Source organism: Limulus polyphemus, unplaced genomic scaffold (assembly GCF_000517525.1).
Source record: "Limulus polyphemus unplaced genomic scaffold, Limulus_polyphemus-2.1.2 Scaffold5735, whole genome shotgun sequence".
NCBI classification, from domain to species: domain Eukaryota; kingdom Metazoa; phylum Arthropoda; class Merostomata; order Xiphosura; family Limulidae; genus Limulus; species Limulus polyphemus.
The window spans coordinates 36307-55077 of record NW_013671345.1 but is presented as its reverse complement, the minus strand read 5'-3'; the positions used below and the strand labels follow the sequence as shown (position 1 = coordinate 55077).

The 18771-nt window shown below is 31.9% G+C and overlaps 1 protein-coding gene across 1 annotated transcript in view; it reads left to right on the top strand.

Annotated features, from left to right (window-relative positions):
- Positions 1-273: 273 nt before the first annotated feature.
- The window catches only part of LOC106472922 (protein FAM172A-like), a gene marked incomplete at its 3' end in the record, with an annotated part of 44919 nt that continues 26421 nt past the window's right edge, over positions 274-18771 (top strand). The window contains exons 1-4 of the mRNA XM_013933593.2: positions 274-647; positions 9420-9511; positions 13614-13689; positions 17657-17749. Of these exons, the coding sequence (XP_013789047.1) occupies positions 9446-9511; positions 13614-13689; positions 17657-17749 (235 nt within the window). The remainder of the gene's footprint in view (positions 648-9419; positions 9512-13613; positions 13690-17656; positions 17750-18771) is intronic.

Sequence of the window (18771 nt, the reverse complement as noted above, 5' to 3'; positions counted from 1 at the left end):
TGTTTTTCAAAAACACTTAAGTCACGATGGTCATTTACTGTTACAGTATCATTCAATTAATATTTTTATTTACTTTATATATATATATATATGAATATATATTAGGGCAAACATATGTATAAAATATGTACTTCATTAAAAAAGCAAAATTATATATAAAAATTGTTTATTCTTAAAATTATATATGTTATATATTATTGTATGGGCTCGTTTATTACTGCTTTATCGATTGAACTGGATGAAATTTTAGGTATCATTTACTAGGCTTAAGTTAACATTATACTTTCCGAAAAAAAAAATTCCGAATGCATTTATTCAATCATAACAGTTAGTTAATGGTTATATTTAAATCAGGTATTAAAGTACAACCTGCTAATAGGCCACTTACACATTTACTGAGGGTGAGTAAACTCACATTTCATTAGATTTAGGGACAAGTTAAGAATTACATTAGGTTAGGACACAGTAGAGCAATATTATCCGCTGACGAAACTTTTCGTCTCATTTGTGAGTATTCAGTTGGCTGCAGGAAGTGGCTGTCACGCTCTATCTAGGCCTGTACACAAGATAGTTGTTTCAAGATTCAAACACGTAACTAACAACTACAAATTGCGTGATATCTATATTCACCGTGAAATACTATTTTTGTAAGTAGCTAGTTTCTGAATTATTATTTTTCCTAGCATAAGGCTAATTCTAGTACTAGTGGTCCTTTACTTCACTTCTGAGTTTTATTTTCTGTACCGATAATTTCAACATCCTAGTACTACTACTAAAAAACAAATCACTCGTATTTCACTGCCGCATACCGATACATTGACGAGAGAAGGTGTTATTATGTTTTTTATTTAATCTTTGACATGGCTTTGACTTCCTGTATTTCTCATTACATACATTGTGTTGTTTTTGTTATATTTATATTTAAAAGTCTTGTTATGCTAATAGTAATAGCATTGCTATCTCAGTTTCTGTTTTGTCTGGCTTTAATTTTAGACATTATTAATATTAACAGACATTAAGAACCATAATCAGTGATTTTTATTGTGATTCATGTGAAGTACAATTTTAGTTTTACCTTTATTTGTTTTAATGCCACCTATATTTACCAAAGTCTTTGTTTTACTGAACTTAAGACATATTTACTACAATAAACATTATCAATAGGAATTTATTTTTGTCAGTCTAGACTTCCAGTGGTTGATGCTTTTATTTTATGTGTTAAAAAGTTGGCTGTGTTTGCCATTCTTACAGAAATAAAGTGCAGAAAGGAAACGTATCTTCATCCAAATCATATTATATAAGATGTTTACCACGATAGCTCAACATTTACCTCTAGACAAAAGACAATAATTATTGATTAAACTTTTTCTTTTTATAATTAGGTATCCTTACGTTTTTCAGCATATGTCAAAATATATCAGATTTAATTGAAAATGTATAGTACAAAAAATATGTACCAAATGTTATAAAATTTAAGTGAAATATCCTTTATTACATGTACAGCTGAGATAAATAAATCCCTGCAAAAAGCAGGAAAATTTTAGTGTTGGGAAAGATGGAAGAAGAAAAACATGAAGCTTAAATAGTAGTGAAAAAATAGCTGTCAGAATAGTAACAAATCGCTGTGTAAATAAAATAGTGAGTTTATAATTAATATTCTGCTGGTATATGTGTGTGTGTTATACAAGGGAACAAAATGGAAAGTTTTTATATAACAAATTTCTAATTATGAGCAAAAGTTTATAGTGTAAAGAAACAATATGATGGGAATCAGTGGACCCACAATACCTTCATGTTTCTATTAGAATGTGATAGTTTATTGAAGTGTGTGTGTATTTATATATTGTGGTAGACTCAGAACATTTACTGTACCTGAAGGAGAGAATAAGTGTAATGTCAGTTGTTTGTATTTTACTAATAAAATTACTGTTTGGATCAATCATGAAAAATTGAAAGAGTTTCAAGGATGAAGAAACCTCTGAATGTGAAACTTGGTGGCTGTTTATGACTTGTGCAATTTAGTTCAAGTATAGAACAGGTTATTATTGAGGGAGGTTCAGGGTGGACAAATGGCCACTGTAACTTTTTTTTTTTCATGTTCAAGAGTGGTAGGGCTAGGGAACATAGATTTAAGATTTAATAAGGCAGAAGTCATCTCAAATTAGACAGTTTTGATTTCAGAGAGGCTTGTCAGTGTTTGGAATAGATTGCCTTCAGATGTGGCAGATGCAACAGACTTGGGAAAGTTCTAGAGGGGATTTGGTAATTACTTGGTGTTTCAGGACTGGATATATGCAGATAGGTGTTTAATTACATGAATGAGACAACTGCCTAATTACATGAATGAGACAACTGCCATGGGTTTTAACTTGTCCCTGAAATGTTACTTTGATGCATTGATTGTATTTACCTAATTTTACTAAATGACAGTATAAGTTGCATGTAGCTAAATATTATTTAAAACTAAAATGTTTTAACTTAGTTTCTGAAAATAATCTGTTGTAGAGAAACAGTATTTTTGTGATGTTAAGTGTTTTGTTCTGATAGTTGTAGTTTCAAAACTTTCATGTTTGGATCAGTAATTGTAAATTTAGGTTTCCTCACAGAGGGATAAATATCTAAAATCCTGGTATATTCACTGGAATTACATTTGTCTTGTTTTATTTTCTTATATATTAAATTATGAAACAATAACCATTTAGATTATGCATCTAGCAGTAGACATTAAGAGTTTGTAAATTGTACAAGGCTATAAAGTAATGCTAACCTAATCTAAGGAAGACTAGATTATTTTACAATATACAAAGAAAAGTTTTATTGATTAACTTTAACTTTCCTAATGCTATTATAGCACAAATATTTTTTATAATTATATTAAAATCGGTTAATGATTTTATAGTCCATCCTTTTCTTGATCAAGATTTTATGACTTTACAAGCATTTTTTATAGGCTGTACCTACGGACAGTGAAATATTGTTGTCAAAATATTACATTTTGTGGAATGTTGAGCAGTAACAGTTTATCTTTGTAGGATAATTATTCACAGTAGTTAAATAATTCTAGTACTGTTATCGGTCTAACCACAGTACTAAGTATGGTCGTTAGAATACAGTATAAAAATAGACCATAACCTTATTTACAGCTGTTAAACTGTATTAGAGTCAAAAGCATGTTTCAGAATTAATTGCTAGGTAATTATTCTGTCTTAGACATATCTCTATATACTATGCACAGTTGCTTAAATTACTCATCACTGCTTTATGTGAATAGCCTATACTTATTTAATTTAATTAGGTTTTAACTGACAGTATTTATCTAGGAATTCTAAGAGCTTAGGAGCGAGAGCAAAGAAGACTAGATAATAGTATGTTCAACCACATTACATCTGCCATATCCAGTGCCAAAAAGGCCTTTCACCCCTTCTTAGGGCTTATCAAGCTGGTTTGGGTAGGACAGACGTAGTAGTGGTATAGGTATATCATCAAGTTCATAAACTAACTCAATAATGTTCAATTTAAACATTTTTTTTTATTATAACACTATTAAAACTAAGTATGTGCATATATTTTAACTGTTACTTTTACAATAGAAACATTCCTGATGGTGTGTATTTTTTTTTTATTTATTTAAAAAAAAAACATGGTTGAGAAAGCTCCTGTTAAATAATGAGTATATTGATTTGATTGCAGCTATTAGTAAGATGATGAAATTTATTATTAAAGATCAGTAAGAAAAGTTTGGCCTAGCATGGCCTGGTGGTTAAGTTGCTCGACTCACAATCTGAAGGTCATGAATTGGGATCCCTGCTGCCAAGCATGCTTGTCCTGTATAGTTGCTGATTGGGCTAGTCACCTGGATGTAAAATGCTCTTGGCTTCCACTGACCCCTAATTTGCTGGGACTAAGGTTGAAGTGAAAAAAAAAGTATTTGGAGATTTATATTTAATGAATGATCCTCAGTAGAAGATTTAAAAGTGGATAATTTTTGTTTGTGTATAAAACTGCTTATTGTTTATTGTGATTTTAAGAAAAACTTGTTTTCAAAGTACCACACAAAAGGTTAATGAGTAAGTTAGTTTATTGTAGAATTGTGAAAAGAATGTATAAATTAGATAGAAAATTGGATTCATGGTAGAAAACAGAGGCTGGTGATGAATAGACTTTGGAACTTTTGAAAGTTTTCAATAAGTTTTTGAATGGTATTTATTTTATTTTTTTTTACATTCATTGGGAGGGGTTAATAGTGTTGGGAATATTTTTCTTGTTCAAAAACTTGGATACTTTTATGACTTAATCAGTGTGTAAAACATATGTTGTTTACTAACGTAAAGTGATGCTCTTTAGGTCTGAAAGTTTTGAAAGCATTAACTGGTTGTGTTAGAGAAACTGATTGTGATAATTTGGAAAGAAAAGAAATTAGTTGTAATTTATTATAAAAGCTTGGTTCTCAGCCAGGGTTACAGTAAAGTTTTGTACAGTGTACACAGAAAAATTTGGCTGAATGAACAAATATCTTTTGAAAACGAAATTGATTTGTTTTAAAAAACATTTTGATTTCTAATCAATTACATGCTTTGCCAAATAATTTTACATATTAATGTAGAAGTTTGGATGATTATTCTGAAGTTTACATAAAACTTTACCACTTTCAATACACCATTACTACTTGAGTAAAAAAAATAAAAAAAATAGAAGTGTTCCAAAACATACTTACCTCTGCTGACACTTACAGCTATGACTCATCCACCAGGATTTCTTCTTTGCCTGTCTAAGTATTGGTCTGATTTTGCCTCGCTTGGTCCAGTCTTTTATACCCTTGGCGATATTTGTGTTGTGATATTCTCCACCTACATCAATGTGCCCTCTACCCTGGTACCGTATATAAGCACCTCATTTAGATAATTTTATCACTTTTTCTCGACAAAGTGTCACTGACGGGTTTCCCAGTATTATGATCATTCAGAGATACGTTCAATGTTATTGTGTTATTTAGTTGATTTTTGTAATAACAATTTGAAAAACAAAATCTTCTTCCCATTGGCAAGCCAGTTATTATATGAATTCCTGGATTATTATTTCTGGCCAATTGGCTCTCTCCTTTCACACCTCTCATATATAGCATCGCATAACAATTGGGGAGGGGGGTCACTCTCGGTTGATACTGTTAGTGATCTTATTCATGTCAGGTGGAGACATACAATTGGATCTGTGGTGGTCCTCTTGGGGCTCTAAGGCTGGAAATGAGCATGATCCTCAACATTTTGGAGAGACTTTAGATTTGCTTTTTCATGTGCCTTCTTTTAATATGTTGGATTTTCAGCCCCCCTGTGGGATGGTGGTAAGTTTACAGACTTGCAGCACTGGGGTCCGGGGTTTTATTTCCTAGGGTGGATGCAGCAGATGGCCTAAAGTTGCTTTGCTCTAACAAGACAACTTACTATACCTTAAAAAATGCTGTTTCACTGGAAATCAACACAATCATTATATGACCTGTGAAAAACGAAAAAGGAAGCCACTGCGGTATAAGCTGCCTTTGACTTGATTTTTCTTCTGTTGATTCTTTGAGAGTGTGAGGTTTTGGGCTTTTTCCCGGTGGCTTTTGAGCTTGCAACTTACTTGATGGCTGAAAGGTCTGGAAGCAAATTTTTTCTCCATACACAGATATTGTGGTTCATGCTGGAAGGTTTACTTCTTAGTTACGTGAAGGGACAATTAGGCCTTATCTGACATGTTGTTGGAACTTCGTGATTTAGCCTACCACCACCATGTGGAGACATTTTTTTGACTCAAATAATACATCTGCTCCTCAGAGTTTGGGGTTCTAAGGCAGAATTTATAGTTCACCTATACAGGTTTATGTTCCCTGATGGGACAGAGTAAGTTTATGGACTTATAACTCATCTTTATCATTCAGTTTACTTTCACTTTACTTTGCTAGAAGACTCTCAGGATAATCAGCTTGACAATAAGGTGGATCCCTTGTTAGCATGCACATTGGTTCAGTGTAGTAACCACATCCATGAGTCCAGGAGTTCTTCAGGTCCTTGGGGTCATAATTGGTTGTTCAGTTCACATCTTCCTCACTTTTATTCATCCAACTTATAGGATCTCCCATGGTTCATTGGGAGTTGAAATTTAGTTTTAGGGTTATCTGAGTTTGGTTGGTGTGTGGGATAGTGAGAGAATCAGGCTAGTTCTTCAGAGTTTTATTCCTGTCAGTTGTTGGGCCTATGCAGACAGGAGATTGATGTCCAGTTATCATTTTTCCTTGTCTATTTCGATGCCTAGATTCTCCAAGGTTCACAAGTTACTCATTCTCCAATCTGTGTTGATTTTTTTACTGTAGATGTCCAACTTGGTTGTAGTTGTCTCCTATCTGCACTTTGACTTAGCGGTGGAGTCCCACCACTCTTGGCCTTTGTGGTGTCAGGTACTGCAGTTCTGGGTAATTTGCTTTAGACTTACATAGGCTTCACATGGGTTCTGCAGTATTGTACAAGTTTTTTTTTTCGTCCTCTTCATTCCATCGTACTGTGTACACACCATTCCATGAATGACCGGTTGCTGCTGGCACCACCTCGTCAATTGTTAGACCATCACACCTTGATTCTACTTTCAGATACAACCCAGGCAGGCTTCCCTTTTGGGTCTGCTACATCTATTCTTGTTCCAATTTAATATGTCAATAGTCTGGGTATTTTTTATTTTTCATCTCGTATATCAGTTGGGTTCAGCTGTCTCCCATTCTGTTTAACATTATAGAACAGAATGCCCCACTCTTACTCACCTCTCCTTCTCCCATTGCACAGATGGTTCTTTCTCTTCTGGGAGTGTTGGCATCAATCAAATCCTTTGTGCCTTTGGGACAAGAACAAGCAATCCTTTTATTGGTCTTTAAGCGATCAACGATCATAAACATCTATCAACTGGTTTCCCCAGTTTCCTTAATCTGGATCTTTCTTCGATCTCAAGGGATTGTTAAGTAAGGACACTACTACTATCCAGAGTTTCATGCTGTTCACGAATGTGTTGCTTCAGGGATGGGGTGCCTATACCAACAATCAATAATTCCAGAGTCTATGCATATAAGACTATGATTCCTTACACAATGTTTTTGTCCTTCTTGCTTTTCAACAGACAAGGCCTCATGGTCTGGGATTCTTAAGGGGTAAATTGTCAGGCTTCAATCTTGACTATTCCATGGTAGTGTCTTATGTTTCTCATCATGGAGCCATGTGGTCTTGGGCTCCTTATTTTTGAATTTTGGTCCTCTTTTTTTGGGACTAGTCTTATCACCCTTCTAGCTTCCCATGTTCCATGGGTAATGCCTGTGGTAGCAGGTCCATTGTCTCCATCCTGTCAGATTCTCTCGACAGAATAAATATTGCATCGTAAGGTTCTGTTGGATTGGCTCTCATTTTGCAACTAATTGGTGGTTTGGCCTCTCATTTGATCACCCAACTACTGGCAATTTGGTCTCTAGTACCTCATCTTTGGGCTTTGGCAATAGCTGCTTTCTTTCTGGACAGGACGGGATTACCACTTTCTCTCCACATCATATATTACCCAGGATAAGAAATATGATGGAAGGGGATCCACTATCTCCTCGTAATTCTGAACATGGGTGCCCACTCGGTTTCGGAGTGAGGATGAATGTTCATAATTCCAGACCGAATGAGTTCTGTTTCTTTGGTTGAATAAGGCATATGCAATCCTGTCATTCCGAGCCTGAGGTGTTGTCTTTCATGATTCTTCAGGTGGAGGAGAAGGTTTGTCTGCTTTGATGTTGCTTACTTTTTCATCATGATTCCAGTGGTTCAGAACGCATCACTCTATGGCTACAGGTTGGGATTCAGTCAACAGTATATATATATATATATATATGTATGTAATGTTGTGGTCCAATTACCCTTGCCACCAATGTAGGATATAAGGATCAAGTCCCTTTAATTCCAACCTCGAGTAGCGGAACCTCAGCTATCTGGTTGGGGCTGGCCTATAGTAATGATCACTCATGTACAATTCCACCCTTGTTACAGGAACTAAGGGGTGAAGAGCATATCTGTTCTGCATGTAGTGCAGTTCCCTTACTTAGGTACCAATCTTATCTTGGTACACCTATGATCAATGCCGACACTTCCTATATAAATAATACCCTCACTGGCCCCATCCACCTTCTCAATGTGAGATTCTAGTTATAAGTGTCAGCGGAGGTATGTTTGAGAGTAAACATTTTCCTAAACTGAAAATGTATTTCCAATGATACTTACCTCCAAATGGAAGAATATAACAAGATAGAGGAAAGTTAACATTGTCCTAAACCGAAAATGTATTTCCAATAATACTTACCTCTGTTGACACTTATAGCTATTACTCAACTGACAGGTTTCTTCTTTGCTCATTTAAGTGGTCTGATTTTGTCTCACTTGCTCCTGTCTTTTAAATCCCACTCAATTGCCCTTGGCGATATTTGTCTTGTGATATTCTCCACCTACATCAACGCACCCTCTATCCTGGTACTGTATATAAGCACCTCATTCGGATAATTTTATCACTTTTTGGAGTCTGCCACCATCCTAGTTTCTAACACCAGCTCTTAGTTGGGAGGTTAGTGTCAATTGTAGAGATGAGGTGCAAGCTAGATAGTAGTTCATTTTATATTAGAATATTACATTTAAATCTAATGAAATCGATACACCAGCTTTGTCTTATAGGCACATTTTCTTTGTTGGTAGTATTACTGGTCTCCAGTACAGATACTGTTGTAAACACAAGGGCTGAGATTTACGAAGTTTCACTTCCATAGGTATGCACCAAACCCAAGATAACTGTTTTAAAATAATTAACATATGCAGGGATAGAAATAATGAAATAAAATTACATTCACTCTAGAGATAGCTATTAGGAAGACTACATTCCCTCGTGTATAATTACATTCATTGTTTTTCTGTTTAATCCCTGCAATATGTTCACTTTCATTGGTCATAACTAAAGGCATAGGGATGGATCATGCATTCCTGATCGGAAAAGCCAACTAAAAAGATGAAATTCCTCAAGCAAAGTTAAATTCCTCGGAAATGTAATATTTCCATCCCTGATACGAAGAGAAGTTTAAAAATTTTGACTTTTAATAGAATGTAGATGTCAAATATTGCTGGAGGCTTAGTTAATCCACCTGTGAGTGATTTGTTTGAGAAGTAGATTAGGATTTGGAAGAGTGACTTTGGTTATTATGGACAATAAATTTATGATTTAGAAACTTGGATCCAAACTTTTTCTTTAGTGTGTGTATTTAATATTAAATAAAAGTAATGTGATATGTTTATCTTGATGATGTTGTAAGTGGTGTTAGTTTAAAATATTTTAGACTTTTGTTGGATAGGTTGAAAGATATGAAGGTCAACATTTGATTTTGATAGGTAAAGAGGTGACGTCAGTTGGCTGTATGTCCTTCTGCCATTCTGCTCTGTATGATGTTTCTTTTTCCCTTTCTTGGTTAGCAATTTATACTATAAGTGATTTTTCGATATATATGTACAAATCATGGAATGTGATATTTTTTCTATATAAGTTGTTTTACTGAGCATACTGTTACTACTAGAGCTGAGTGATTTAAAAGATTACTTAGGAGCAATTACATCATTTAATGTCTCCTAAACTAATTGATTAATCAATTAATGTCACAAAAATAATAAACTAATTTAAATTAGTGTTCCTAATTATTAACCAAAACTTTGATTAAATTGATTGGTGTGAAAATAATCAACTAGCATATAGACTTGTTACAGAATCAATTTTTCATTTTTTAGCAGTTAAAGATTCTCGTGAGAATTATGTTTTTGTGTATTGTTAATGTTTAAGATAAGTGAAAATGGAAGTGCTATGACTGTATAATTAAAGACATTTAAAAAAAAATTATAAATGATTATCCACTTTACCAGTGTTGTAATTTTCTTTCTAAATATGATTAGAGGTAATTATGATTTAATTTTAATTAATAAATGTGTGATGAATTTACAGTTTTTATTTTCATATCAATCACAATATTAGAAAAAAAAAAGATATGAGCTTTGAATTGTAACCTGACTGAATTAATCATTTACAAAATACACTAAATGTTATTTTAACTGACTTATTTAAGCTACTTTAGGACTACTTGGTCAACAATGATTAAACCAAGATACTATATTATTATAGTGAAAGGTTCTCTTTAATGTAAAAAATACCCTAGTGTTCCACAGCTAACTTTCAAAAAGTTAACTACCATTGTAAAATTGACACATTACTGCAGCAAGTGTGGAAAAGTTAAAATGTTACTAGTTAACCCAATAATACTATATTATCCGAATAAACTTTCTAGTTTTATTCTTATTCACTCCCAAATGATTTTCAAACTTTAAGATAATGTTATAACTATTTAAACAATTAGAATAACATTAATTTATATGTTGTTTGACTTTAAATTTAGGTTACTTGAATAATTTATCAAAACTACTAGATTTTTACTTTGGCTAAATACTCATTTGCCTAATAAATAAAATAAGTTATGATTATTAATTTCCCTTGATTGGTTAAAAAGCAGTGGAGTAACTGTGTAGTTATAGATACAACACTTAAGCACCCAACATTAAACATTTTTAAGCATTAAAGTTCTTTTTATTCTTGTACAAGTAACTTTATAATCATATTCTATAAATGTTTTAAATGTATAAAAATTATGAAGTAACATCAATAATATTTTGGGTATAATAATGGCCTATTTTGTTTATACAGTGAACATTAACCATATTATTACAGAAATGGTACGCTCGTACTACTAACAAACATTTACATAGTAGTTTCTCTAGACCACTCATCCTCTACAATAGATCTTTCAGGATGCTTCATTTTAATATCATTGTACATAGTTCCCATAGTGCCTCTGTAACTAAGCTCTGCAGAGCCCACATTTTACTTTTTGGTCTATCTTTCTATCAAATTGTACTCAGACAGGGCTTTACTTATTTCAAGTTTCTGAAGATGACGTTACTCTAGCCTTGTGGGTTTCACGTCAGTCTATTATATCTTTGTGCAGTGAGATATTATGTTGGCAACGTGTCAAAAAGTATTACCAATTAAAAGTGGTTAAAAATATAATTTCTGACATTAATTACAATATTTGGAAAACCAACAATTGTTTTATGGTGTTTTTGTTTTGTTTATTTAAATACATATGTATTTATAATCATAATTTCATGTCTGTCATAGTCTTACATTCAATTTAATAGTACTATCTATTTTGTAAATCTATAATTTATTCAGAACTGAGTGGCAGCATGAAGTATAAGGTTAAGGTGAAATATGAATCTCATTATCTGCCAGTAGTGCCAAGTGACAAAAAGTAGGAAGTAAACAATAAAAGAACTCTTAGTTTCTTAATATTTGACATTTTAAACATTTAATAGACTAAGCAAAATTCAAAATGTCTGACGCTTGGCTAACGTTAACACCCGTATTATAAACACTTATAACCATGTAAAAATGATACTGAATTGTCTAGAATAACAAGTTTGGAAAGTGATATCACAGATTTTGTTTTACCAAAAGTAAAAATAAGAAATATAATTTCTGATGTACAGGCATGTCGTATTCTTTGATTCACTGTACCCTCTTACCTTGTTCTATGGACTGAAGTTCCTCCTTGGGTCAGCAATCAGTGGTGTGTGTATATAATTTTTAAGAAAATTTTAATTCCATTTTAACTTACCATTTTGGAACCTGATAAAATGGGAAAAAGTCTGTAATAACATTATACATTTGGTCCACTATATAATACCAAATAGTAAATTTAGTACATGCCACAATATTATTCATTTACTGAAATTCGCTTAGGTTATTAAATGGCAAGTTTAAAAGGACTTAAAAATTTCATAAAGTGTACACAATACTGTTACAACAGATGACTATTAAGTAAATAAATCTTTTATTGTTTCTAAATGTTAAATGGTTTTATTGTTTCTAAATGGTTGTGCTACCTGTATGATTCATTTTCATGTATAAAGTTATTGTCTGAAATCTGAAGACAGGGTTTACTCTGCCCTTTCATTTTTTTGTTTTTTTGCCACATGATAAACAATTTTCTTGACACAAAATTTAAGTCAATTTTATATGTTAATTCTAACTATATTTCAACAATTTTAACTCAAAAATATTTTAGGATTGATATGTTATTTGCTGACATTTGTTCATTGTAATTCACGAAGAAAATTAAAAAGTTTGTATTTTCATTTCTGATTAGCTGGCAATAGTTTTGCTTATAAATGAAACAACTCACTTGTTGATTTATTTAAAATTTGTCTGCCCATCTCAAAGAATAACTTTATTTGTTCTAAGAATCTATCACTACTTGAGCATATATTATCCTTTTTTTTTAATTTTCATCATTTCCCCTAGTTTTTGTAAAGACCTTTGTTGAATGCAGCTATAATTAAAGTTTAAATATGATTGGATAGATATAAGAATTATACTATCACATAATAGAATAGTAAGTATATATAGATTTAAGATTTTCTTACTTCAGTTTCTGTAAATGTTCCTTTCATTTGTGATTTGTTAAAGTATTCGTGTTTTAAATTATACGTGTTTGAAAACTATAGAAATTTTCTTCAGTGAGATGTCAGATAAAGTGAGTTAGTTTAGAGACAGGTTGAATGGGTAACAAAGAAACATTATTACAAGTTTAACACAGTATCATATGTGCTATGTTTAGAAAATATTTTATCGTCATCAGGTAAAGTAGTTTACCTGTACACAGGAATATTTATATACAGTATGAAACAAATAGTCACATGATTGGAGGCTGCTTAAGGCTTAATAAAGGTATTTTATTGATATTTAGTGCTTTGTTTAAATATATTTTTATTTTTAATAGATATACCATGGTTTTATTGTGTTGCAGTGTATGTAAACATAAGTTTAATGTTTAGTGAATATTGTAGGTAAATGCAAAATATTGAGGTGACTCAAATTGTTATTGTTATTTGTATGTTTATCTTACATAAGCAATGTATGTAAATAAAGTGGCTAACTGGCTACATTTGTATGTTTATCCTGCATAAGCAATGTATGTAAATAAAGTGGCTAACTGGCTACATTTGTATGTTTATCCCACATAAGCAATGTATATAAATAAAGTGGCTAACTGGCTACATTTGTATGTTTATCCCACATAAGCAATGTATGTAAATAAAGTGGCTAACTGGCTACATTTGTATGTTTATCCCACATAAGCAATGTATGTAAATAAAGTGGCTAACTGGCTACTTAATTATTTCTAATTATAATTATGATATGTTTTACATAAAAACATTATTACCCTTATCAGTTATAGTAAAAGCACTTTTTTTCCTTGTATTGGGAGGGGGCGATTGTAGGGGTCATGTACTAGTCCATTAATTGAATATAATCAATTAATGAGCCTTTCGTTTAATCAATTAGCAAATACCTCTAATTGCCCAGCTCTAGTTACTGTTACCTAAACTGTAAATAAATATATACATACGTGTATATGATATATTAATGTAATACATTCATAAATATTTACTAAAGAATATTGTTTTTGTATCTTTACAAAGGTTTTCTTCTTCATCACTGTAATGTCTCAGTCAAATCCAGACCAGAACTTAAAGTGTATGCCGATGTCAGAACCAGGTAAGTTTTGGAATGTGGCACATGTTTATTCATATGTTTTACGTTATGATGTCAGGCTGTGAAAGAATAGTTGAGGCTTTGCTTATATTGGTATTCACTACATATATAAACGTCATTACACTTTTATATCACTTTATCAATAAGCACATTTCAAAACTGGGGCATTCTTCAAGCCAAGGTTTACATGTATCAAGCTATTAGGTGTCTAGTACACTGAAAACTTAAATTAAGATGTGATTTGATAAATCAAATTATAGTGAAGATAGAAGCCTTTAAGGAAAGTGTAAAGTATTATAATAACACAGTTACAATTTGCTATTATTCTATGTGGTAATTTGAAAGGTAAACTGTTAAGTTTACCAACTTGCTTAGATATACAAGCTTTTAGATTGCTTGAAGACTTTTAATACAGGAAATCTGGTTTGTACATCATCAACCTTATTTCATGTGCTAGTTACATACACTTGTGAATGTTTTAGGTGTTTTTCACAGGTGTTGGTGGAGACCTATATTTAAATTTTGATTCTGTAGTAACATCCACTGTTTAAGTTTAATTACCTAGAGGTTAAAACTCATCCTATTTTCAGTAGGGCAACTTGATATCTGGGTAGTACTTGTGCACTGAAAGATATGATCTTATTTTACCCGTATATTTAATGTCAATACTCTCTCAGTCTAGAATGAAGAATATCTAGAGAGACATATCAAGAACAGATGGAGATTTCCACAGTCTGTGTGAGATCTTGAAGTGCCATTCAATGTTCTTTACTGACTTTTGTTGTTTTTGTATTACACAAAGATTGATTTACTTTAACATTATGCTCACTCTGTTTCATTCAGTTCAGTCAAGCCCTCTTTCAGTTTTAACTCTGGGATTAGTATCCTGGCTGTTCCTCCTGTTACTTGTGGTTACTATCCTGATCTTGGGTAAAATTCAATGAACTTGAGAATACCATAATTGTAACATTGTGAATGAGTAAAATGTTTAGTCTGTGTGTATGAAAAATTAGTTTGGTAAACAGGGAAGGAAGCTTTCCCTCTAAACTTGATCCTTCTTTCCATAGATATTTTTGCAAATTTGAGGGTTTTATCTTTAGATGATAACGTTAGTGTGAAAAGGACAGATATCCTTAAAACTGCACCATTTTAAATATACTTGTAAAAGAAAGCTTGGGGGATGCAAACAGATTGTATACATACTGCAGCTTCAACACTAGTATGCCTTTTGCTACATCAGTCACCAAATAAAATCACCTCCTTCCTCATTCATGAAAAATTCTGAAAGAAAACCTCTGAGTAAAGATGATCTCTAAGACCTCAACATCTGTTTAGCTCGTGCAAAATATACATCGAGTGAAGTCTACTTTGCACTTGGTAATATTGTATATATATTTTTGTGACTCAATTTGCACTGAACATTTCACATCTGTTTGTATATCTCTTAACCCTTTGAAGTCATCTTTTATACTCAAACAACAAAACTCAACACCTGCCTAATTGATTTGTAACTTTTTTGTATCTGTATACTTATATCTTAAACCTTTAAAATAATTCCTTATCCTCAAACAACAAAAATCAACTCCTGCCTGGTTGTAACCTTTCGCATCTGTATACCTATCTCTTAACTTTTTAATGTCATTTCTTGTACACAAACAATAAAAATTAACTGCACAGTACTTGATTACAAATGTTTTCATATGTTTAGATATCTGAACTTACCTAGACAATGCAAAAACAATCCATAAGTTATCAATTTTAAGAAAATGTAATCCTATGTTAGGACAACCTAGGTTTGCACAGTTTATTAACCCTCGTACTCAATTCAAATCTTATCAGCTTAGAAAGCAAAAAAATCTTCTTACATAAATTACGTGATTATAACCAATTTTTTAGCTTTAGCAAAACATCACTGCAATTAATTAAAATTTTTCAATTCTCACATTTTTTATGCTAGTTTTGGTATTGATAACCTATAGGTATTTGTGCATCTTCTTATACAAGATCAGTGTGTGTTCTATAAGAAGACCAAAACTGAAAATGGTACTCCAATTAAGCTCTAACCAATAACTAATTAAAACTCCAAATCCTTTTGTTGAGGTAATTTCAGATAAAAGAGATTTCCTGCTGAGTATCAGATGGGCAAATACACAAATGACAGCAGATTTGATCAAGAAATAAGGGAAGTATTTTATCTTTGATAACTTGACTGTGTTTCTTTAGATATGAAGTAATGAGGCTGGACAAATGACCTGTAACACTATACCTTGGGGCATCGGGAAGTTTTCTGTTTATCTTTATTAGTTATTTGATTTCTGATTACCATTGATTTTCGTCTGGGTGCCCCAGATTGGGCAATTATCATCACTCCCCCATTATAGCATACCCCAGGGCGTACCATATATGAATTGACAAGATAGTCTGTGACATGGCGTAATGGGTAAAATGTAAATAAATGAAAAAACTCATTATTATAACAAACAAACAGAAAGTGCAGTGTCAATGCTTGTATACACAGACTAGCAGTCGATTCTAATGGAGTGTATTTAACTCTACAGCTTTCTTTTTATCAAAATTGACTTCTGTAGAATTAAACAAGATGATCTTGAAGTAAGTTTTCATTCAGTTATCTTCAAGTAGGACGGGCTCAAAAAATTGTGCTTGGATTCAACAGGTAAACTTACTTTCATTGTCCAGTCAATAGTATCACCTTGTGACCTCTGTTCTCTCACAACATTGGTTAGCTGTTACATTTAGTCTACATCAACTTGGCCGGTAATGGATATTACAGTGCACATCTTTTCAAACTGAATAAACCTCACAGGCAGAATAGACATTACCTTCTATAGCAAACAAAGCAACTAGAACAAGGCAGTCAGTGACTTTCTGGACCATGTTTTTGTGCTAAAACTGAATACACACCAAACAAACAAAGAATTTAAAAAAATCCTGTATCACTAAAGCAGGTAGAAAACAGTGTTATATCACTTCCTCTGGTTAGCATTCTAATCAGTCTGTTCAAACACTCCATTGAATACATTATCCCTTTTGAAACAATTACTCTTGTACGTTTCTCCTTTTCCACAACACTAATATTCTTCTTATAGAACAGGTAAAATTCTTTATGATTCTCAATATGAGAAATGTGTGGCTTTACCTTTCTCAACATTTAAACAGTTTTGAAGTTCTAGGCCACTCACTAAGATTGACAAGATATCCATATTACTCAAAACAACAATATTTACAACTAACTTGTTTTAGAGCTTTTCGTGATGAGCAAATTCAAATATTTTATGACATATATAACCCTAAATTTGGCCCCAAAAACAAACTACTGAAAAACAATGATATTGTTGGTCATTAATCAAAGAAAATTAGTAATTTTTTACATTTGCTTAAAGATTCTAAATAAATAATCATCCTTTTAGTTCACAACTTATTGAAGATAATCAATAGTTTAGTCATCATACAGAAAAAAAAACATATTGAAGTAAGAGGTTGGTTGGAAAAGAAACCCTTTATATAAAACCTCTACATTTATATCTATTTGAATTATGTAATCTTAGTCATCATGCTGGTCTCCATTTTGTTCAGAATTTTATTGTTGTTAGGTTTTGTATTTATTTAAGGACATATTCTTTCCATAAAGTCTTTCAGAGTTTCCCTCTTTCACTGTTTTACCTTCTTGAAGTTTTATTGTCTGTTTAAAAGTTATGAAAACAGACAAAAGGAGAGGTTCAGGTTCTGGCAGGAAATATAACTTAAACAGACAAAAGGAGAGGTTCAGGTTCTGGCAGGAAAGCCTTCAGCAGTTTATGGTGTGTGTATATAACATGTATGCTCAAACATATTTCATTTGATGACCTCACTAAGTTTCAGTGATTGAAGAGCACAGCTATGATGTTTTGATCATAATAAAAAAAAACTTTTCAATTTCAGAACATTTTATTTTTATACTTTGTCATTGCAGTCTCAAACTCCCATTCTGAGAGGCAAGTAAGTTACGAAGAAACTGAAGAACATCCTTCCACAATTGAAATGTTTGGATACTCTTTTAATGAGCGTATGTATATGATGAACACTCATATTTATGTTAATAAGTGCAGTTTAAAATTGATGTAACATAATTTTTGAATGCTTTTTTTTTCTGGTTTAAATTGGGTCATACCAAGATTTTTTTTAAATTTTATATTTCGTCCTTCATTTTTTTTTTCACCTGATATTATTTTATATTTATTATGTTAACTCTTTCAGCACGATCCCTGGGACCGACCTCATAACCATTTTGTGTTTGTTTTAGTTTTCATGCTAGAACTTTTAAATTAGTAAGTGAATGTTAGCGAAATTTGGCAGATTATCAATAAACATTACAATGCTTTCATATGCAAAACATAAATTTTTTATTAAGTCTTAAGGTTTGTAAAGCACTGTTTTTTCATACCTTTTTTTCTTTTCACATGTTGCCTATTTATCATGTTAAGTAATTTTCATTTTAAGATTAAAAATACTTTTATGCATCAGAAAATTTTCAAATTTCATATGCAAAATCTTTATAATGTCCAGATAGTTACCAAACGTTTCTTAAAAAAAACTTTATATTTTTATTTGTTATTTTCAGTAATTAATCTATGTACAGGTTCGGTAGATTTGACTGAGCTCGCAACCACCATAACAAATTAGGAAATAAATATAAGTTATGCCTGTTTCATTCTAGAATGAACACAGATTATAACATGAAAACATAAATGTTTAGACTAAATAGTTTAAATCTCATAACATTATACATTTATATATATTTATTATTTTATTCTTTCTGCCGTGCCTGGCTACAAATACAGAAGTTACAATGACGCAGCTCCCGTGCACTCTTCTTACCATATCAAATAACATAAAACTGACCTTTGGTCTGTACAAAGTAACTTGTCTTGGCTATGTTTTCGTAGACTAGTATTTTGTAAAATACAGTAACATTTCAATTATTATACATTATGTATGTATGTATATAGTTATTGCTATTTTGAAATAACTTCTTAGTTATTTTTCGTAAAACGTAGAACAGTAAATAAAGAAGTAAAGCAAACAATT